Source organism: Bombus flavifrons, chromosome 1, assembly GCF_040668555.2.
Source record: "Bombus flavifrons isolate JBK064 chromosome 1, iyBomFlav1_principal, whole genome shotgun sequence".
Lineage (NCBI taxonomy): Eukaryota > Metazoa > Arthropoda > Insecta > Hymenoptera > Apidae > Bombus > Bombus flavifrons.
This window is the reverse complement of record NC_138442.1, coordinates 16418033-16443110: the sequence shown is the minus strand read 5'-3', so window position 1 is coordinate 16443110 and position 25078 is coordinate 16418033. Positions and strand designations below refer to the sequence as shown.

At 31.8% G+C, this 25078-nt stretch overlaps 1 protein-coding gene across 1 annotated transcript in view; it reads left to right on the top strand.

Annotated features, from left to right (window-relative positions):
- Positions 1–24808, top strand: part of LOC138179323 (uncharacterized) — a 153476-nt gene extending 128668 nt beyond the window's left edge. The window contains exon 6 of the mRNA XM_069111997.1: positions 24745–24808. Within this exon, the coding sequence (XP_068968098.1) occupies positions 24745–24765 (21 nt within the window). The 3' untranslated portion in view covers positions 24766–24808. The remainder of the gene's footprint in view (positions 1–24744) is intronic.
- Positions 24809–25078: the final 270 nt, after the last annotated feature.

The following is a 25078-nucleotide window of genomic DNA, read 5'->3' as shown; positions in this document are numbered from 1 at the left end:
AAAAAACTTTATAAAGATCTAAATAATTTATCAATCTACATATTTATAAAAGGCTGTGAAAGCTACCTTCATCGTAAATTTTTGTTATCTGTAACTCATACAAAATTTACCGTTTATGGTATACATTATTGTAGAATAATTTATTGATCAAATTTTCCATAACAAATAATTTTCCAGCGATATTACGTTGCTTCTTTATCATCCATGTTCCATCGGTTTGAATATTCGTGTATATTAATAAACCACAATTTGTGGAACTCCACGTAATGTTGTAACTGTAAAAATAAAATCTGGCGAGAGAGTTCGTTGTTTAACCTAATACAGTAGAACCTCAATTATCAAATACCTACTAACGATACAAATTATTTCTTCTAAGGAAATTTGTAAATAATCTCTTCTAAGGAAGATTAAGAAACAAGAATAAAAACTGAAAGAGGCTATCACTCTTTTATTAAACAATTTGTATTTCCGTTCAATATTAATATTCATAAAATAGTTAGGAAAAGGTGAGTAATAAATATTTCATAAGAAACAAAATGATACAAGCATCGGAAAAATGTCAATTATCCAAATGCGTGTCGCGATTAGTTTGAATAATCAACACTCCATTATACTCTTTTACGCTATATTTTAAGTCCACTTGGCTTTTACTATTATCAAAAAATCCAACCACAATTGAAATCCAACGTAATTTCAAACTATTTCAAAATATCAAAGTTGGAAATTTCAAACTATGTATCCATTGATCTTTCCTCGTTTCAACTCTGGATTGAAACGTGTATTTCTTAACTTCGGAAGCTGGCCAATATCAGGTTCTGAAAACTTGGTTGACACGATATTAAGTTGGCCTGCGGTTTGGGAACGAGATGAAGTCCTGTTTCCAGCGAAGCAGGCAAATTGAAATCGGGAGGGAAAATCGATGGTAGGTCTGAACGGCACGCGCGAACGAGTCGGCGAAGCGCGGCTATAAAGCCGCAAAAATACATTTGATTCGATCAACGGTGATCGACGTTTCGGAATCAGTCGCAGAGAAGCGGCAGAGCCGCAGACCAGCGCCTGGTTACACGACTGGAACATGGAACTCGCAGGATTGGTGTAATAGAGGAACGCGAAAATCAGACAACATTCGTGCGACGCGACGGCGATGTATCGAGTTAATGACAGAGATTCCGCTTGTAGTTGTCGTCCATCGCTTTGAAATAATTTCAATACTGACGCGACGTTCAATTGTAGCTTCTATACCTTCGAACATCATACAAACACGATGTGTTAACGTGTGTTGTATTATCTTGCTTGAATGGCTTCACATTTGTTTGAAAAATGAATTAATTCATTTACGATTTTGACTTGTAATTAGATGTTTATCTATGTTTATAGTTTTATCGACACATTGTATATAGAGATTTTCTGTCCTATTTGTAGTTTTAAAAATATTACTTATCACAACATTAAATTATCATTTGTCTTGACTGTATCTATAGACCTGATAGGTTTTTTCCATTTTTAGCCTGTTATTTAACAAAATTAATAGTAGATAATAAATAATAATAAATAATTGTGCTAAAACTGATTACATTATGTAAAACTATATTATATAAAACTAATTGCGTAGATGGAAATTTTGATTCTAGGACTAAAAATCTCTGGATTCATGAGAGAAAATTTCAAGTTATTAGAAAGTTTCAAATTTTGAAAATTTATATTCAATCTAGTTGCCACTTTTATATGACCTACTATTACCTGTATCGCGATGTATTTTAACATCAATTTAGTAGCAGGATATCGATGTTACATAATTTCCACTAGAACAAATTAAATTCCTAATTATGGAATTCGAATTCTCCGAAAATACTCTGACTGACATTTGTAATTACCCTAACAGCAATTAATTTAGGAATTGGCGTACAGTGTCCTTTGGGCAAAGGGAGTATTAATATTCATGTCATTTAACATACATAGATATATTCAAGAAATTAATGGATACCACAGTTCTCGAATTTTTATGTAGTGAACATGAATTGTCATTTTTTGTGTTGGAGATTTTATTCATTGGATTTTTGTGGCTTGTATGTTTCAAATATGTCTATCAATTCAATATATTAAAACCAAAATTCTACGAGCAAAAATTCTATATTAATTTTGTGTATCTATGTACCGTCATTAAAAATGTTTTTTTAGCCCTTGTTATTTAATAATCTTCTGATAATTGATTTTCTAATCTGAAACTTAATGCACGATAATATCATGTAAATGTCTTTTGAAACGTTCTTAATTTTAAATTATGTTTCGCGATGATAATTTATCTTTTAGTTTAAAACTTCTTCGCCTTTTGCCATTGCCAGTTGCCAACCAGTTTCATAGAAAATTGTTATTTGATAAGAATGTCAATATTTTGCGTTATACTTTAATGGAATCAACGATTGGATACGCTGATTTCGTAAATTAACAAAAAATCTCGCTATTCCCGCATTAACAACGTTTATGATGATATAAGAACGTCACTCTGTCGCACGCTTTGAAAATATATTTTACGATCTAATGATGAAGATTTATAGATGAGGAAAAATAACAATGGTTATAAGTAAGTGATATTAAATACATTAGAAAGAGAAAGCAATTTAGAGATCACAAAATAATTAAATTTCCTAGACAGATGGGAATATTTTATAATTATATATTATACATTTTTTGTAATTAATAAAAATTAGTTACATATATAGACATACTTCAAAACATAATTATAAAATTGATTAAATTCATATTAAGAAGTTCTGCAGAAATTAACATCGTTAATTATTTTGTATATACCTTCCATGAAAGATTTTTCGCTATGAATGTACTACAGGGAAAATTCAGGAGAAGATAGTAACCTTAACAAGCCAGCTTGTTAACAGCTACAGCGCACCGCTCTATCAGCTGAGCTGCCGAAGATGAAAAAACAGTGATTATATAATATGTAGGTATATTAGGTTCATTGAAGCTATGTACACATTTCTACATGCGATGTAATTAAATCAAGCCAAATTGAAGTAATATGATATTTTAAATTTTACAAAATTTCTTCATATCTACGAGATCTGTTACAAAACAATCTGTTACAAAGTATATGATTTATGATTCAGTGGCAAGGAAAACATGGGAATAAATCGGTACTCCTTAATTTTGTCTAAATTGTAATTGATTGTTCGCAATTACCTTAGGTATAGTACTCTAATTAAATTTTTCAATCTTCTTTCTCTCAATCTTCTGGGCTCTCGAAGCTATGGTTTGTCCCAATTGCGTAGGACACGGGACGTAGGAAAAATTTAGCTTTCAATATCGATCTGAGTTCAAATAAATTAACGAAATCGTTCTTCCGACTTTCATTTCTTCGAGCACTTGACATAATTATATTTAAACGTGTAAAACAAATAATAAACAGAATACAAGTTATCGATTTCATTAGTCAAATGGAACATTTGTTATTATTTCTCTTGCAATTTATTGATATTTATCTCCAATTGAGTAAAATTTTACTTGTAATTTGTATTTTCTCCCAAGATATTAATCTCAACGTCGTCAACGTCAAAGATATTAATCATTTATACGGAATGTAATAAAATATAAATATAAATTATTGAAAAATTCTATCAATATTACATTTTCATCGATGTTCTTCTGCTTGATGTTGAAAAATAATATTTCGCATCAAAGATGAAAAGTACAGATGAAATTGTATTTATTTGAAAATATTTCTACGACCTGAACAAAGAAGATATCTACATGAATGCCTAATATAATTGTTCCGTTTTACTAAAGTGCAAGAGAAGTATCGATTATTGTAATTAATCAATTAATAATAGATTATTGTAATTAATAAGACTTCAGTTTTTGGATATAGGTGTGTAATTAATGCATTTATTTAACTCTATAATTTTCAACAATTTAGTTCTACTTTCTTCCTCAAAATTTTATTCTGTGAAAAATGAAAAATGACCTTGTTGGCGAAATACGTAACTCGTACGTAACATCACATACAAAAGATTGCAATATAAAATGTATGAAGTATTACAAAATATAACAAGAAGGAGTAAACATACACAGAGATACGAATATATTCAGTAAATCATCAATTCTTTTCATTATATTCAACTGGAAAGCTACTTTTTCCAGCCGATATTAAAATATATTGTCAATGCAACGCAGAAACATAAAATTCAACAAGAAGCACAATACATTATAAATCATTTCTTGACGGCGAGTTTTCGTTTGCAATTCGGAATATTACGAAACAAGAGCTCATGCTAATTACAGAGACGCGGGATTTATCGCGTTTGGATTTGATTAAGAGAATATGAATATTTACGCAAAGGCTCGTTACAATGGCGGGGAGCGGCTGTCATCGAGAATAACGCGAGATAAAGTTACAGTTTCAATTAAGAGGTCAGTAAGTGGAAAAGTAAGATAAACGGATGAAGTAGCAGGCTTTCGCGTTAAATTTTACTTCTAATCCCCCGGAGAAAAAGTCACGACGAATCTACGAAATACGAGTGGCCGCCAGTGCAGATAAAATAATCGTTATTTGTTGCAGAAATAAAAATTTCTTGCTCACCTCTGTTGGTCAGCGAAACAAACTGCGCTTCGCAGTTTTCTTGGTTATTACGATGGTTCAATGAACTTCAGTTGCTGTGAGTCTGGCAACAGTTTAGAAAGTGCAGTTTTCAGTCTGGGGCTCAGGGTTGAAATAACTTTGATTTGCTAGAACTTTTTTTCAACTTTCTTTAGTTACCAAAGTCTAACGTCTCAGTGATTTGGAGTTCATGGATAGGATTTATTCTGCGATATTGGAACTTTTGAGAAATGAAAATATATATTTGGAGAGAGAGGGAGAGAGAGAAAGAGAGAGTTTATGGACTTATAGTAAAGCAGTAAGTGGTATCTTTGGAGCGAGTGGTAGTTCAAGTTTGAAGCAGATGTTCGGAATATGTATCTTGTTCAAAGTATTCTTCGAAACCGTGTTTCTTCGAGAAAGAATAAAACTATGTTGAAGAAATATACATTGTAAGTATGATAAAGTTTATCGAATCTCATGGATTAGAGCAATATTTTTTTTTAACAGAACATTGATGTTTAGAAAATACGAACAATTTTGCTTTAATATTTGGAGGCCTCCTCAGGGGGTTACTGTCATGAAAGATCTACGATGAGAATTTAGATTAGAAAACCGACGATAAGTCTGAAAGAAATAAGGTAGAATACCAATTAGAACGACTCTTTAGGTAGATAATATCATATAAAGGTGGATTATAAAATACTGAAACCTTTCCAACTTCTTTGATCATATCGTGTATGAAATTTACGTACTTTTCTACTGAAAAGAATTATTCTTTATTTTTTATTTTTCTGTTTTAACATCTACTTTAATACCTCTATCTCAATAATGAGCTCGAGCACTTTATACAAAAATAAGAAGAGACACTGAGTTAAAACAGAAAGAAAGGTCCATGAAAGGAACCTTCTACGAACATTGTCGAATTTTTATACGCTACAACAAGAAGAATTCCCAAGTATTTATTGCAGCGATTTTGTCAGCCACAGTTTCTCGGTGGCCTGTTAACCCTTCAATTTCCCAGGAAGAAGAGCGGAGGAAACCGGAAAATAGCATCAATGTCCGTAAATCCGGACCCAGTGCAAAGTCGCTATTGTTCGTCTTGGAATTAAGCGTTCCCCTCGTTGCCGCTTGATACGGTCGCGCTTTTTCCACCCAGCGAAGACTAAAATTTGTCCCACCAATCTCTGGTTAGGTTTTTCTGAAAATGGAGACAGTGGCCAAAGTGGAGGGTGAAACGGAAGATGAATGCACACAGGTTCACGAACATATTCAAACACTTGTAGACAACTTCTATGAATATATATTATGTGTATTATACGAAACATTTCGAAATTTCATTAGTACTATTGCGAGACTAGATTATCATTATTATATTGGCAAAGTTTGATATCAATCTGAAAATAAATGTCGAAATCACAAGATACTTATTTAACGCAAGCATATATTTCGCAGAGATTAGAAAAGTATTTTATCGCAAACCTCGATATTCAGTGAGACCATATTTAACACTTATTATGTATTAAAAATAGCTATTCATGTTGTATATTCATTTTTTACTACATATATATTTGCAGTAAATGTTTTATAGCTTCTATCTTCACTCTCGCTCACAAGTACTAAGTATACCTGTTGGTTTTGTATACTAAGCGATACTTGAGGTAGATTGTTAGAGAAACAGTTAATCAGCTAGGATTTTATATTTGTACAGATTGACAATTCAAAATATACAGCAAAAGACTGTGAAAATTATTTGGAAGAATTTTAGAGACAAATAACAAATTTTAACAGTATGTTAGCATCTAGATTCTTCGCCATTCTTTGGCCTAAATCACGTTAAAAGAATTTGAGATAAATTTAAATGGTTCAAGATATAAATTTGACTTATGGAATGTATGATAGAATAGAATATCTAATACATGCAACTGTAATTACGAATCTAAAATTGTAAGTAGAACAGTAAGAGAATGATACGACGAATATAAACAAAGGCAACATTTGAATTTATTATATAATTGATGAGATTCTTATTACGACGTTGATTATACAAACATACACAAACAAATCCTTCACATTTTAAAATTCCAAAAATAAGGATTAATAATTTCTTAAAAGTTCTTAATTGTTTCTCAGGTTGTATCTTATTTTTGTTTTGACCGATATAACGACAGCCATATTTCGTTATAGTATTAATGAAATTTCAACACGTTTCATATAACACATATCATATATGATATAAAAGTTTTTGATGATAAATGTTTGAATACTTTTGTGAGCCAGTGTACAAGAGGCGTGTCTGTGAAACATTGACGCGTTGGTACACGTAACTTGTTTCTGTCTACGAAGAAGGAAAAGAGGTGAGCTTGCGAGGCCAATTTCGTAAGGGTGGAATAGGTATTCTGGACTACAATATAATTTCACAAAGAGGACGAGCTTCTCAGAGTCGACTGGCACGACTTTAAGCGTATCATGCACCCACACCACTTTTCTCGCGGTTTTCCTCGACAAATTAGAAACTATCAGGATTAACGGTGATGATAGAAGTCGTTCTGAAAATCACCAGACTGACTCGGATGGTACTGGCTCAGGTCCTAAGTGGAAAACCGACGATTCTGCTGTACAAAGTGCTTTCCTTTGTTATGGGAGATTTTTTTTAAAGCTGTTTTTGATCGCAGCGTATTGTGAATAGGAGGTGGGTGGATGGTTTTTTGTTTTAGAAAGCATGTCTGGTTGATTTTGTTGCGAAAAGAGGATTCGGAGATAGCTAAAATCTAGTCAGAAAAAGTGCAGTTATATGTATAGGAGGATTTAATTCGCAGTGATTTCGCAAATGAAAGATTTTAATTTGCACAGTAGAATCTCGACTATCAAAACACTAATTAAGGAAATGATGGATTATCAGAGCATTGGTCAGTGGAATATTTGAGATGGTTTTTTATACGAAAAGCTGAAAAATAAGAATAGAAATGAAAAGAAATTATTACAATTTTATCCCAAAGTTTTTGTTATTACGCTTAATATCATATATTTTTATTGATATTTTTAAAGGTTCTAATAATTGTGCTTTTAGATATATTACACATTCATAAAACATTATTATAGTCTCATGAACATAACGTATCATAATTATATGTATCATTCTTTAAGTTTCTTTTCCTATTGAAATATTTATTCAGAATTAAACTATGACTTATTGGTATGCTCTTAGTTTTCTCTCATAAAAAAAAAAGGAATAAACATGAAGAGTAAACTTAAGTAGTTTGATAAGTATTATAACAATTTGTATAAAGAAATAAGAACACAACCTTTAAATTTTTAAGGTGTATAATTCTTAATACTAATCTTTCCTATATTACCTATATTATTTCTTTATCTTTCCTAAATTATCGTGTCATTTTCATTCTGTAATTACTTTTTTAGATGAATAATGACAATTTTATGTTTCACTCTCAATACGATTTCCTCTTTATTGCATTCGTGAGTTCGATATTTCCTTTAGGATAAAGAAATATTAAAGTTAATGCTCTATAATATTCCAGAAAATTTAATTTCATGCAGACGTTCATGTTCTAGCTATAAATATCAAATCAATAAAATAAAACGAAATTATTTCATTTAATAGTCTTAAGCTTAAAAACTGGAGGAAATGTATATGTTTCTGCGATTTCTGTGATTTCCCAGAGCCTTGAAATAGCTTCAAATTTATTGAGATTTAAACATTCTTTTATGCAGATCTAAACCTTGTATAAATCTTTTCGTAAAACAAGTTCGCGTTGAAACTTTAATCCGAAATCTTAGAAGGCGAAACTGAAGCACAATTTACCCTCGTTCGTTTAATAGTTTAACAGGAAATGGACATCGTTGGTGAGTTTATAAAGTTTCCTTTGTATAGTGCTTTCGATTTAGATATACGTTGAATAGTTTTGCACCGACTTTGAATGAAACAGGCTAAAAATATACTTAACTATTTCGCTTTGAAAAACAAATTACGTGCTATACAAATCAGTTTACTCAATGTAAGGTTCAAACAAGCCGCGTGAAAGTTGCATTATTTTAGTAATTGACTCCATAACAGATTTTTCATGATTTTCAAATTTATGTAAATATATCGGTTCAAGATATCGTAAACTTTCGTGAAAATAATATATTTTTTCAGATTGATCAAAATGCACAAATTAATAGAATAAAAATGGTGAAAGTTATGGAACATGTAGAAATTTCTCGTTTTTTACATACTTCATAATCGTAAATTTAGTATTTGTTTAGTATGCTGAAGCTCATAAATTGGTTTAATTCTATGATTGGTTCGTCATTAAATTTCGTCGATACAGTTGCAAATAAAATATTAGTTTGCAAAAAAGTTTTATTTTTTGCTCATATATAGTATTTCTTTAAAAATACAATATTAATAATATTATATATATTAAATTGTGCTTATGTATTTAATTAGTAAAATATTCTTCATTCATATACGTTCTTCTATTTTTTGAATTGCAAATATTAAATCTCTATCTATAATCTAATAGTTATAACAAAGGAAAGTTCTTGAGCTATACAGAGAAAATCGGTAAAGAAAATATGTTCAGTGATATAGGTCAGTTATAGGTCTGGTAACAAACGGAGTAGATAATTAGATCGGATAGTGCATCAAAGTTTTAAATTGAATTACGGTGAGTAATCATCCTACAAATGAAGAAAATAATTTATGTCTTTGGATCAGTGTAGATTAGTATTGTATAAATCAATTATTCCATACATTGATTTACGTGAGGTCTTAGGCGATTATATGAAATTGCATATTTCATTCAAATTAACTTTGACATAGAGGTTTTCTGTACAATCAAATTAATCAAATGTACAATCTTAATTAATAAGTTATTAAATAACATAATAAGAATTATAATCTTTCAAATTGAGCTTTCGATTTCTAAATTAAAAACATCTCCTAGTAACTATGAAATTTTTGCACTTCTGTTAAAACGATAATTTAATTACAAGTTGCACTATTACTTAAACAAATTACATTATTTGTAATTGTTAACAAAATTTCTCCATAAATTTTCCCTATTCAATTTCAATTATTGTACAATTCTGTTCTATATCGTGACAGAAATATACATATGACGAGACGAAAACGAAAACCGAAGAAAATTTATCTTAAAAATCATCCCTATCATAACTAGACTGCGGTATAACCAGACTATTATGTAGATTCAGTTTTATCAGAATATAATTAAAAAAGTGCAAACTTGGCAAAGTATTACTTTGCCTATTAACATAAATATTATCGAGAAAACCATACTACTTCGAATATTTTATGTATTTTTTGACATTATACGCATTTTGAGTAACTTCGCAATTTGTAATTTTCTATAAATGCACGACAATCCGCTGTCTAATCGTAAATCTGTCTAACCGCGTGTAAACATTGCCTACATTCATAATCGAATTAAGGAACGATCAAGTGTCGCTGTCGTCATTTCAGTCGGCCCAAGAGCCGACCAAAAAATGATCAATGAAACGTACAAGCAATTAAAGTCCAATTAAAAAGCTCTCCCAGCGAAAATTGCAGGAACGCGGCAACGCGGCAGATTTCAATAAAAAAAATCCGACACGGACACGGAGCCGCCATATTTCTCTCTTATTCGTCGAATCGTTTGTTCGCCCAGTCGATGGATCGTTTGTAAAGGGAAGAACTCAATCCGCCGTCGAATAAAAAGTTTCCATTCTCTCCTCTTCTCTCTCTCCCTCAGCCATCTCTCACCAAAAAAGGAAAACAAGGAGAAAGCGAAAGAATGAAATAAAATAGAAAAGAAATAAGAGAGATAGGATCGTTTCGTAAAGGGCTACAATCAATTTCAGAGACGAGTCTAAATATTTAACGGACCGCGATAAATTAAATTCTATCGGCAGCGTTCGTCGATCGAGGAGTTTTTTTTCTATTCCAACTTCGACGAAAAATCGTCACCGATAGGACAACATTAATTGACCGGGAATTCGACGAGCTACCCCCTTCTGATAACTTAAACGTTGGAGAGGAACTGGAGCAAATAGAGTTGTATATACAACGTGGTCTTAAATTCGTGGTACAATTGAAATTAAGGTGATTCTATGATTAAAAATAAGACTAAAATTAGAGTAACAAAATCACGTCGGATATTTCAGTTTGGATAAAATCGAATTTGCATACCTACCAAGTACACGTCACCTTTTCTTCGACAGAAGGCGATTCTATATACGAAAATAAACGGAGAAAGTGGGATAAAAGAATTTCGTTTTAGGCTATCTTTTGGAGAAAATCCAATTAAAAGAATAATTGAGAACTAAGTACGTGGACATGTACTAGGCTACTGCTCGATTAAACAAGTTCAATCTCCCTATCTTTCCCAAAACAGGGTCTTTTCTCTACATCTTCGATTTAATTTCACACGTATGATAATTATCTAATCCCTTGTAATTATGATTACGCAAATTCATGTATACTTGGCGAGTTACCAAATCCGATTTCCTCGGAAATAAAACCTTCAACGTGTAATTTCATTACTCTTGGTTTCTATTTTAGTTTGAAATATAGATTTTCCCTGGCCTCGATCGTACCACGAATCTAGGGCCACGGTGTATATAGAAATGGCAATGGAACGAGAAAATCGAGGGTAGAACCGAGGCACTGACGGTGACGGTTGGAGGATAAAAAAAGTGGTTCTTCTTGCTTCTTCTACTGGTGTTCAAGAGCCACGTATGTTCCCGATGTTATGTACGTCCCGATTTGCCAGAGTTCGATCACGAAATAGACGGATATCAATTGACAAGCGTTTTAGGGAAATCGCTGTAGGCGTTTGATCTCAATTAAATTATCTTCCGGTTGGTATTAGAAGTAGAGCCCAGCTTCGATTCGCTGGCATTCAATCCTTTCATTTGATTAATTCCTTCTTACGCTGGATTCCTACTTTGCTTTACTGTTTTGGAATTTTTGGCGTTATCATACTTTTAATAAAATATTATTTTAAAATTGACATTAGTCGCTCCGACCATAATGAGTATTATTATCTTCGTATCATGTTTATTTTATTTGTTTTACTAACGAAAGATATTTCCACTTGCTTTTTCTGCACCATCGGAGAATTGATTATTGTTATTTCAATATGGTATCTATGTTGTTTCGGTTAGTTTATGTATGGCTATCGTTTCACATTTGGGCTATTAATCGTGTGCTTTCAACTGTGGATGTCCATTTATGTTATTATTTTATTTTTATTTTTGAATAGAATTTTCGGGTATACTATTTGAATTAAAGGTGGTATTTATTGATATAATGTATTTGTAATCTTCTTTTTGCTGTTTCTTTAATAACTATTACTTTGGTATTAAATAGGGTAAACACAGTTTTCTCATATTCATTAACACTAGAACTACCGATAGTTAACACAAAGTTATTTCTACCAAAACTAGTGAAAATGACTGGTCTTAAAAAAATCGTAACAATAGAATATTTTTATATTTATTGATTTATTATTTTTTCATAGAAGGAATTCCATGTTATATAGTACATTTTTGGTATTATTAATCCATCTGTGACCATGATCCCTAAACGAGGAATTTGATTCGGAATTTTCCTGATATCTGATATCATCATATCGAATGATACGCAATAAAAGTTTAAAAAACGTGTGGTAAGTTGTACAAAACGAGGAAACTGGTTAATTGAGGTTCGATAAACAGATTGCAGGACCCTTTTACACTTTGACAAGTACCAGTCATTTTGATTGGTATTGATATAAGTTTCCTTGATACAAAATTATTTTCAGTTTGAATACATGACAAACAAAATAAAATTCATTATATTATTCTTTTAGTTATCGTTGCGAAAATCATTACATCATTGCGGAAAAAATATAACATGAAGTAGGAATTTTAAAATAAAATTGTAAAGCCAGCTAATTTGACTGGTGTGCTAGTTCTAGTGTTAATCGGTGCGTTATTTGTAGGAATATCGAGGTTATTAAAACAACTGTGAACAATAATGTATAAAATGACTCGATGGATTTTATACAGCGCGGTACATTGGATAAAGATCAATTGACTTTACGATAATAAAGCGATCTCTAAAGTACATTTTGCTGACAAATTGGATCTAATGTACAAGATGACGATACCAAATGTATTTTAAGAACATTCCATTCGATTTGCGGTCGTGAAAAATTTATGCAATTCGACGGTGAAATAGAAATGTCACTCTACGGCTACGGGGTTATAAATGGAATAACATTTCATTAAATGAAAACGTTTCCGCCTTCAGATCTTTATCTAGCGTTTCATCATAAAAATAGTGGAATTTCTCTGAAAATAACAATTTCTTCTTAATGTATTTGCGATATTCTAGATCAGGTATTGGCAATATGAGATTCGCGGATACTTAAGTTCGTACGAGACATTTTTTATTGTGTCAGATATTTTCGAAAAGTGGCTTTAAAAAATGATTGTACATAATATAATTGTTTGTAAATAGAATTTTAAATTAATAAATTCGATAAACATAAGTACTCCTTGAATGTACTTCTAGCTTACAACTGCTGTTCGAGCAAAATTAAAAATTAATAATTAATACGCTTTGTCATAAGCCAGTCATTTGGGATGCCTGTTTTAATAAAAAGGTTTAGGCCCATCTCTGATCTAGAGCTAACTAAAATTACAGTCTATTTAATTCGTTTTTATTTGCATTCTTTGCAATTCTTTGTATTAAACAAATTCTATAATATTTTCAATATATAATAGAAATATTTGAGCTAAAGAGATAAAAATGGATACTGACATTTTCATTTATTTAAATACTTCGTTTCAATATTTGAAGATCTCATATATTTCTGGCTTCTATATTATATGTATCTTTCGGTATAAGTAGGTCCGAAGAGTTAAATTTGTCTGCCTTTCAAGCACAAATGGATGCTTGGTTGCATAAGACGCATCCTTCGTTCGTTGATTGAGTTCGTGCAGAAGAATTAAATATAACTTCTCGTGTGCTGTCAAGATTATACTTGGTATCATACTTTAGTACGATTCTTTTTATAAATATGAAAAGATATGTACAGTGATATATGTTAATAGTGTTTATAATAAAAAAAGAGTATTTGTTATTAGCAGATATTTTTATTGGATAACAGATTTTTCGGATATTATGGTAACTCTACTGTATCTATATTTGTTTCCATAAGAAGATCAATACTCAGAAGATATTAATCAGACGTCTTGTTATTTCAATAAGTTCACACCTCTCAATCCTCGTGTTTCACAGTAAAACTTACGATCACGATTGAAGTAGCAAAGCGGCTTTGCGCTTATATTTCTCCCGACTCTTCTTCTTGTGAAAATTGACGAATGATTCATCTTTCCACTATAACGTAATCTCCATCTTTTCACTCTGTTATTCCTTCGATTTTCGATTCGCACCCCTTTGTAATTCTCTTTTCCTTCAAACATTTTTTCCTTTTAAAATTCCAAGTTAAACCGTATCTATGCGTGCTTTATAACTTTTATTTTTCTCTCATTCAGCTTTTCTCCCACCGTGATCCTACTTCAATTCTCCTATTTGTTTCTTTATTCTTTCTCTTTCCGCCAAGGAGATAAATTCCATCCCTACCTCAGTGTTCATCCCTTCGCTTTACACTTTTAAATCTCTTTCGGGTCCATTCGTTTCTTCCTTTCCCTTCAATTTCTATTGCTTCCTTTCCCAGCCGCTTTCATCTGACAATTTATCTTCTATTCGGGTCCCCACCGACCCCTTGGTCTCCTCCTCATGCTACTGTCCCTTCTCATTCACATTTTCCCGCCGCCGTTTCCACCATCGCAGCCACTTCGTCGTTCGATTTATTTCCTCCTCTTTCGCGTCTCTCTCTCTCTCTCTTTCTCCCTCTCTCTCTCTCTTTCGGTCTCTGTTTTTCTGTCTCTCTTAATGTCCTTTCCGATTTCTCGTTTTACCGCTGCCGCCCCTCCATCGATTTCAAGCCACGAAAACGTTCGTTATTGTCATCGTGGGGAAACTTCAAACCAAAGAGGAAGACTCGCGTCAGAAGAGTTCTCTTCGTTTTTTGAAGCGAGAAGTGGATCAAGGATCGACGAGAATCGAAGTGTTCTTCGATTCCAGCGAAATCACAAGACGATGTACACTCCCTTTCATAGATGTTAGAACACCTGGGCCTTCTTGCACAATTGAACTAATGTTATTAGCTAAATTGTACAAGTCACTAGTTACAAATTCTCAACAGTAATAAATTCTCTTGCATAATAACAACAAGTTTGATAATGAAATGTAATTATACACGTAAATTAGACGATTTAGATTAGCGGAGCAACGATTAATTGATCGGAATTACATGGTCATGCGAAATGAAGATTCCGCAGGAAAATGTGAAAAAGTCATTTTTAAGGGTTACAAAAAAAATAATGAACTAAGGATTATTTATTATATAGACGTTTGCAATCTTTTGATCTAAACCTCATTAAGAAAATTTTTGGTGAATTGGTTTAGAAAATCAGTGAAGTCTGAAAGTTTGAATCTCATGCATGAATTTATTTATGGAATATTTTGAACCAAAGAATAACAAATAGCACAGAAAATATAATAATGTAAATGTTAAAATTATGTGATTGGAAAACAATAGACTTTTATCTGTGACTCATATTTATGAGATTTTTTATTATAACCTAGTATATAGGAATTCTTCGTAATCCAAAGATTCTAGTAAGAAGATAATTGAAGATCGTTGGGGCGAAACGTGACAGGTACATTTTTGTTGATTTTTTTATTTAAATTTTTCTTTTTGAATAGATAGGAAAACGTTAATGTGACATAACTAAAAATTCTAAAGGAGATAAAAGAACACAAGATTAACGTACTGAATTTGAAAACTGCTAACCTACAACAAATAGGAAATGTGACTCATCGTATTCTTCATATGCTAAGCGTTCAAATTCGACTACATCGAAAATTAAATCTTAGACAAATGATGTTATCCTACATTTTCGATTTATTTTCTCACGAAGAATAATCTCCCGTCGATTGTCCATCTTTGTCTTGTTGGGATTGGATAAATTTACTTGATAAATTATCAGTCTCGATTTTCTCAAGAATAAATCTTCCAATGCAATTTTGTTATTGCTGATCTATTAAGATAATAAGTTGCTAATCATTCGTCCAGTTTATCTGATTTTCTGTAAACATTCTAATACTTATGAACGAGGATGTACGTTAGGGAAGCAGACGGGAGAATCACTTTTCTGTGATGTTCCGATCGCGAAGCGGCCCGCTTGACACGTGCCAAGAGAAATCTCGTCGGTGCGTATGGCTCGTATGGAAGATTGCTCGGCAAAGAGGAACAAGAAGGAGTTGGAAAATGATTGGTACCTTTGTGCGGGGAATTTCAGCGATTCCAACGGAGACGTTGTGGTTAATGGAGCTGCTCGACGATTCGCTGGCTCTCTGAAAGGGAAGAAGTGCGTGAGAGTGTGGATCAGAGTAAATTGCACGCGAAATATTTCTGCAAACGGTTGAACAGACAGAGCGAAAAGGGATCGTCGCTGCGTAAAATGGGATTTCGAGTTAAGTGGATGAAATCGGGGAGGAAGATGTAAAAAGAAGTTGTGGGATATGACGAGGTATTTTTATTGGAAACGATAGGGCGAGATGAAATTTCCGTAAAAATTGGGTAGATAGGAGAAGGTTAGAGTGAATGTGGAATTATGTGGAAGTTTACTATGCTGATATGGAATATTAGCACGTGTATTACGGAGGATTGCTGCTAAACCTTCCGCTGAATCTGGTTCAAAGTTTCTGCATTACAGTGGCGATTAGCAATTCTAAAGTAGGCGATTATGTGTTAGGTTATCTTGTAACTATTGGCCGTAATAAACTGTTTAGTTGCTCTCGAAACTGTTGTAATTAGAGGAAAGTTCAACACTTTATCCTACAATTTTTATCTTACAATGATATCGTTCATCTGTCGTACAATGATTCCTGAAGTGGTATATTTAAATATCATAATATCATTATTACAATTTCGTTAAGAATATCAATATACTTATTTTGTGTTGGGAGAAAAGCTGTTTTAATAGTCTAATAGAATATAGAAATACTATGATTAGTTGATCGATATATATCATTTCTGTAAATTAATTTTAATAAGAAATTTCTACAAGAAATATAAATGAATACATTTTACGATCTTCGTTTATTCACATAAATTATAAATAAATATATTAAAAAGAGAAATTAATTAATTCATAAATAAATCTTATATCTTGTTTCATAAATATCTAAGAATATTGTAAGCTGAACATCACTACACTAAATCTTCTATTTTTTTGTTTGTAGTGTACTGAGATAATTCAAGTTTATAATTTCATTTTATACCAGTTTTTGTAAATGCTAAGAACAAGATGTGGATTGATCTGAAATCCGCAAGTTTAATTTTTTTATATTTTAACTTTGATTATTACACGCGCCTTTAAAGGGTGTTAGTTTATTACTGACTGTTTTACATCATCAGTATACAGTTATCTTAATATAATATAATCTGTATGAGGAGAACATGAAACACGGAATAGTATATTATACATATTATATTAAATGGTAAAGTCTAACATCTTTCAGAAATAATAAAATCTTCTTACAAGTATTTTCTTCTTGTAAAATATCCAGTGAATTTGACCAAAATTCTTATCATGTTCTTTTAGTTTCATATTTTGAGCGACTTACAGTGACGATTGTGTTCGATGGAATCTTTAATTAATATGGGTTTTCTTTGGCAACAATAAAGGAATAAATTAGTTTTATATGGACTATTCTTAATGTGGTGTAACCTAACACTCTATTTCGTCATTAATCCAAAAACAAAGACACAGCGAATTATACGTTTAGGCAAGTGGAATAATTACAAGCATTGTAAATTGAAACGAGGTTATTTGCATGAGAACAGTTGATAGTGTGAGAAGCTTTAGAATATAAACCGTGTCATTTTGGAAGAGATACCGTTGTCAGTACATCATCAGACCTTTAGTAACGTATCATCATACCATCAGACATCTAATGCAGCAACAATGCCAGCAAAATGTCAGAGCACTCTTACAAAAGGACACGTTATGCCATCAGTAGCCTGATATCGCATCAGTATGTCACTCGATGAAACCAGTAATACTGGCTAAAGGATGAAATCTGTTTTTCGCAGAATACATGTATTAAACACGAACGATATATATAGATTTATATTATGCTAAATCCAAATGTTTTAGAATTATGAGTAGATTTCCCGGCAATTTATTCCTGGTCATTTTAAATTTTTTATTCATTTCTACATTTAACGATTATCGTTGAATTATCTAAAATATATCAATCCAATTGGGACAGAATAACCTAGAATGGTTGGGTTAATAAAATATTATTTCAAGAATAGAAGAATTTTAGTTATTCGAGAAGCGTATAAAGACCAATTAGAAGATATTTTTATATACAAGAATAAGGGAAGAGTATAAAATATACAAAGAGTATATTCAAAACAGTAATCGACCAGTCATTAACAAACTTCACTAAGATCACTGACATATTAGTAGCCTACCCTTTCTTTATCACAATGACTATCATTTTTCAGTGTCTTTATTACATATATACTAAATTTTCTACCCTTTCAAAACAGATGCTTAAATACGTATTTTAAAGCTGTCTTGAAACTTTAAAAACTTTTAAGGGACCTTTAAATCCATTCTGTAAAATAACAGTCTTAAGACATAACGCATCACGCCATTACAAAAATTTCACCACTTAGTACATCCATATAACTCCATTAATAATAAAAACTGCAGGAATCCCCGCTATTTTTCAATTAGGAAGCTTTTAATCGCCGGAAGTTCTAAGCCGCACGAGTGAAGTGTTAATGGAACGGCCGATGGCCACGAGCAAAGGATCGATGGATCGTAGCCCGTAACGACGATGAGAGCGAACGACCGTTGTAATTTAATTAGTAACAGGAAGCTACGACAATGGATTAATCGCGAAATTAGTGAGTCGGTAAATCGAATGGCCGTGCCGTTGTTGATTTTATCGCGGACCGGGCTCGTCGTTCGCGGAGAACGGCGTGTAATGGACTTTAAAACGCTGGATTTCGCTCTTCGCTGATTCTCTGGTCCGCCGAATCGGTGTTTATTTTTTGTTGGGGGGAAAAAATCCACGGCCACGGGTGCAACTAAAAGAGGGTAATTGAAACGGTCAGCGAACTTTAGTCAAAGAAAAAAGCGACGGACTTTGAGCGTGCCGGAATCGAGCAAATTTGAGATTTTTCAGTTGCGACCGACAAATGAAAGGAATGAGCAATGTCCATGTAGGCGAATGATGTGATGTAAAGGCAACTTGTATCAAAGCTGCTTTTGAAAATCGTTCGGCATAGAAATTTATTTTATGATAATTTCTTATGACAATTTGCAAGAGTAATTCTATTATTTACGATACTTTCCGTACAATAATCGATAATGGATTAATTCTGGTGAAATATTGGATTTGTTACTTAAATCTATGCTATTGCTAAAAACTACGTTTAATTAAATTCACGGGATAAGTAAAATGAAAATATAAGAAATACAGTTGCGTGTAAAATAGTTTGGAAGGAGCTTAAAATATAACAAGTGTTACTGTTTTATATGACAAGTAAGTAAATTATGTATAGCATTTGTACAGATACTTAAATTTCTTGTTCAGGATTTAAATCTAGTAAAGTTAATGCAGTGAAACCAAAATGTATTACTCTTTTCTAAAATATTTCTTCCATTCTCAGAGATTTGTAAATAACGAGTATCATAGCTCTTGGATGAACATTTTTCAATAAGGATTCAGACGATTGAGATACTTTTAGAAAAATATTTTATCTTCTGATGTTTTATTTATTAGTCCAATTCTGTCACATCTTATATGGAATAACTATCTACATATTATTTTGGAAAGTGATGAAGAAATTTAGAAAAGCGACAGCGACAGGAAATCAGTGGAATCAGACAATAACACTAGCGCTACATCATTGTATAAAAATATAAATAATTTTGTGTGCAATTTATCGTAAAAGATGTATTTTTTATCTAACAACTTAATTTTACTGAAATTCGTTCGAAATGACTATTACTTTGAAGATTAATTGCCGAAAATATTGAACACCAGTAGAACAAGTCAATAACGATAGGGCCGTATTATAAAAAATCAAATAGGAGAAGATAAATTTTAATAATAAATATTTATAACAATATTTTTACATCCTAAAGCTCAATTTACTTTTTAAAACAGTATTTTTTAACTTGTCTATATTATAGTTCAATGAAATATATCGCGTTATTTATTTACACACGAGATGCATTGGTAATATGAAAATACGATGATAAAATATTACTTGAAAATATATTGCCATCTAAAATTTTTTCAGATAAAATATTTTATTCGTAATATGATTCACGTACAATCGATCACAAAAATCTACACACACCTTTTGAATATAAATATCTATGGTAAAACCGTTACTCTACGAATTCTTCTAGCACATTAAGGCACATATATATTGTTAAAATGTAAGATAATTTATTCGTTTTCACATTTATCAAGAAGAAAGAAATGGGTAAAAGATATAAATAAAATGTGAATAAAAATAAAATAGTTACGTTTAGGAACATCACATACATTCGTTACAACGACATGAAATCATAAAAATAATAGATTTAGTATTATATTAATATCACGTAATGTCCTAATTCTTTTAATTGACAAAATCCACCATATCAAATATTCGGTATCATCGCACGAAATTAACGTAAGAAATATTAAATATCCGCTCATGTAAAATAATTACAGAACTCTGCATTCTAAATCTCGTAGTTCGTAAATAGGTAGTTTAACGAGCATAAAATTGTTATTATTTAGCACAGTTCTACTGTTTGTACGTCGTGTGTGTGTATTTACTGTTAATTTGTCATGAAACCCATGTTCTAAATGACTGTCTGTAGTCATTGAAAGGTCAACAAACTCACGGCGAGAACTTATTATGAATCAGAATATCAACTCGGGATTCTATCGAAATCGTTTATCTTCCCAGTAGAATCAAGGAAACGAGTATTTAATAGTCGAACAATATGATCGGTCGTTTGAATGCAAGAAATATCGCGATCCATTCTGCCTGCCCCGTTAATGCCTTTTCACAGATCGCGTGAATCGGCATGCTCGCATGGCATTAAATTGTGCCACGCTATTCGTTATCGCAATTAGCGGCGTTATTATTACAAACGTCGCGTAATTTCGATCTCGCGCGACTGTGAAACGCATAGAGCACATGTGCCACGAATTATAACGCTGTACGCGTCTAATCACAGGAATACCTTCGGTGTGAACAATGTGTCGAATTGCGTACTGACGCGACCGCCAGAGGAGCAGGAACTTAATAACCCTGCCATGAATCGGATTCCATCTGGGGTCGAATGTAATAGCCGTTCTCGAGAATCGTTCGGGATTTGTTAATTAAGATGGAAACGTTTTTGTTTCTAATTCCCTGAGTCGTAATTTAATCCTCTGTAAGTGTAATAAAGCGCAATAACAGGAAGAATTCGAAAATATCGATTTAAAAAATGATTATTTTTTTCATCGTCCAAATGTTCTACGTTTCTGCTATCAAATTAGGTATGATGGTATTTAAAATGCGATTTAACGAATTTGTAAATTTTCGTAGAAATGTTATTTATATTTACGGTATGTTTTTGGAGATTTTAGTAATATTTTGTAAAATATGTGGGTATATACTTGGCTTTTTCCTTGCTTTAGAAATTTGTTTACGTATCTTCCACTTTTGATTTATCGTCGGTTGTCATAGCGTAAAAATATAATACTTGTTTGCAGCGGAACTTTATTTTTTGCGACAAAATTTTATTACAAAAAATAATTATTTAAATAACGTATCGTCACATGCGTATCTGGATATTGTATTAGAATATTGGTAAAAACGAAACAGCGTAATTGTAAATCCGAAGGTTGGAACATTGAAATATTTCCAATGGATGCAAGGATCTGAAGCCCCATTTAGAAACACACGACATCAATACTACTTCAAAAGTATATATTTTAATTTTTAGCAACTACAGTGTTAGTAAGGCTTAATACCATACAAATTTAATGAAGGACCGTAAGCCTAATGTTAATTTGTCCATGATTTTTGCAGCTAACGATTTAAAATGTATCTTAAAACGTTTTATCTGGGACAACATCAGTGAGTGCTATTACTCAGTACTGTAATTTACTAATTGCTTCATGTTTTTATACTTTATTTCAAATAATTATAAATTTTATTCCAAAAATAAAAGAAGACACAGGAAGGAAGCATGATAATTGAATAAACATTTATTTTAATTGTAATTACAAATAGACTGAGAAAGAAAGTAAAATAAAGAATCTCTTTAATTTTCAAGGAAGAAAGAATTTAAATAATTGTATATTGTTTAGATCCTTCAAATTCCTCTATATTGTTCGTCTCTCAAAATGTGCTAACTAAATTACAAAAATGATCGTTGTTCAAAGATGTAAGTGAATAAAGTCAATGAAACAAGAAGAAAAGTTGGGATCATGCTATGAAAACGTTCGTTTTAATTTAACGAACGTGCTAAATGACTTCCTATAGACTAAATCTAGGTATTTTAATCGAAGTTTCGTTATATGATCGCAAAGTCATAAACAATGATTAGAATTGGTGAATTTCAATTACATGAATTCCAGCTGTATGAACTATTTGTCTCCAGATAGATTCAGATAAATGAAGATCCACTTTAATTTGATATGAACTCAAAAAAAAAAAAAGAAGAAAAAAGAAAATTGGAATTTAATATCTGTTTGAAGGCAGACAAAGAGATAAAAAATTATTGGTTTGCTAGTGAACCAGCGTATTTTTCTCGTTATTGGCTCATTTATGAATCAGAATATTGAATTAATTTGATGTATACATGGAAAGTTAAAATTCAATATCAGGTGTTTATAGCTAGCCTGTACGAAAGCTGAATGTAATAGCTGTAATAGAAAATTATTGGATTTTTGTTTATTAACGGAATATGCTTTTACCGTTAATTTGTAATTTATATGCATGCGTATATCATATAGAATATCAAGTTATATTTTGAAGCTGGTACACAAAGATTGGGAATTAATGTTATTAAGCGTAAATACGATTTCCCAAAAATTTTACGGTATGAAAGAGTATTGTTGATTTTTTATTTAATAATACAATTGATTGAGAAGTATTTGTTACCATTGATAATCTGCCCTATTTATTTAAAATATCGAATAATTTTTGATTCGCAAAAAAGGAAGAGTTATGTTTATTATATTTAATCCTATTAGGTTTCATATTTTACATGTAAATAATGATTCCATGATTACGTGAACTTAGTTAGATGCTAACCGTGTGCTGAAACTATCTCAGACATCAATCATGTATGATACTAAAACGATAATAGAAGATATAATATAGAAGAATTATTATTCCTAAACTATTAATTTACTAAGTTACTAATCAGATTATCGGATTGAAAGCGAAAAAAATATAAAACCACTGCCATCAATAAAATAACAGCACAGTGCAGAAATAAAGAAATAAAGCGTTGAAACTTTAATGATAAATTAAAATTCATTTTGCTATAAGCAACGCGAGAAGTTGTATGAATGTTAATGTGGAAGTGGCAGCAGAGAGCTAGAATTCTCTCTCTTTGGTTGTTGGTAATTCTGGTGGCTTTCTTGCTCGTCTTTTCGCCGATGGTCAAAGGTTTAAGAAAGTGTCTCGACGAGGGAATGAATAAACATCCATGTGAAATGACGAAAAGTGTGGAAGTAACGAAACGGAATTTTAGATCGGGTCGACTTAAGTGGACATAAAAGTGTGTACGTGTGTATGTTATCTTTCGTGCAGCATGACGATAAATTCATAGAGCTATGCTCGTAAAATACGCATTCTCGTAGCGCTTTACTGAATGGAAAACATGGGTAATGAGCACGAGTTATGATAATATTACAGCAATTATTAACTTATTTAAAGAGAGAATATCAGCATAAATTTTCTTTTTTCTTTGTCTGCATAATAATGATGCAATGTAACGCATATGTGAACTTAGCGATAGTAATTCAACTTTAAATTTATGATGATGGACAGAATATTAAATGGCAGCAATGTAGTTGAAATAAAACTAAGATCATCTTCCTATAAATGTAGGTAAATTCTTTCTTCTTCGATGTTTCTGTGATTTTTCTTTTTTAATACATTGTTTTAAAGTCGCATCGAATATTTAGTTATCGAAAACTACAAACTACTTTACATTATTTTGGACAGTAGGTTGGTTAGATTTAAGAACATGAGGAGATTACATATTTTCTCCTTATAGAAGTTGTGTTTTAGTGGCTGTTATAAGTTACGTAACGAGTTAAGAATATCAAGATCCTCTATAAAAAAAAGTATTAACCAACGTATGTTGCAAAATTATTAGTTTTGGAAATATTTTAGCTTTTATTTTGTAAAAGCTACCGTATAAAAGACAAGGGAAGCAAATATAAAAGTAGTGCCTTATGTCTTTCTTTGTCGTTCATACGATAGCTTTCACGAAATAAAAATTTAAATATCTATTGAATTAATAATTGTTCGACGCAAGTACATTAATAACTTTTTAATACAGAATGCCTAGCTTTATCGACTAATGCACTGAAAAGGAAACTATTTAAACTAACAAAGTTGATCTTCACGTGATCTTCGTTCAATCATCTAGAATGTTCTTTCTTCGAAGTCATTCTACTTTTATCTTTAATAGTAGTGATGTAAATCAAGGAGTTCGTATCAGGCGAGACACCTATATATTTTGTATATTCATTAACATATTTACATCAACATATATTTACACGGAATCCTACGAATTTATTATTAAAATCCCCTGAAATGTATTCAAGCGTAAGAAAACAAGGTGTCTCGTAACACGAGGAAGAATCAAGAATAGCTTACACAGAAAAAATGAATGTAAATCATCGTTATACTAGAAGAGAAACGTTGAAGGAGAAAAGAATTTCTTTTGACGTTACAATAGAAGGCTGCTGTACCAATTATAAAGTTTTCTCGTTTCAGATCCGTGTTGGACGAGTATAACGAGAGTAATGAGATTTTCATTCAGCCGATATCGGTGATCTGCGAATTCAACGAGGAAAGGTAAACCCCAGGCCTGCAATTTCTCCCTTGGATCATTCGTTCTTATTCTTTCAATCCGCCTTTCTATCGCGATTCTTCGAAACGATGAATCAAAGTATCCGGACATTCTGCCAAATTATATCGTCAGTATTCCAATTAAACTTAACGCATCGATCCTTTTTGAAGTTCCAAGAATTATGCAGTCCAAGAACATTTGCTTTTGCAACGATCAAACGAGGTCGTTACGATTGTTATTTACCAACTTTTGATATCG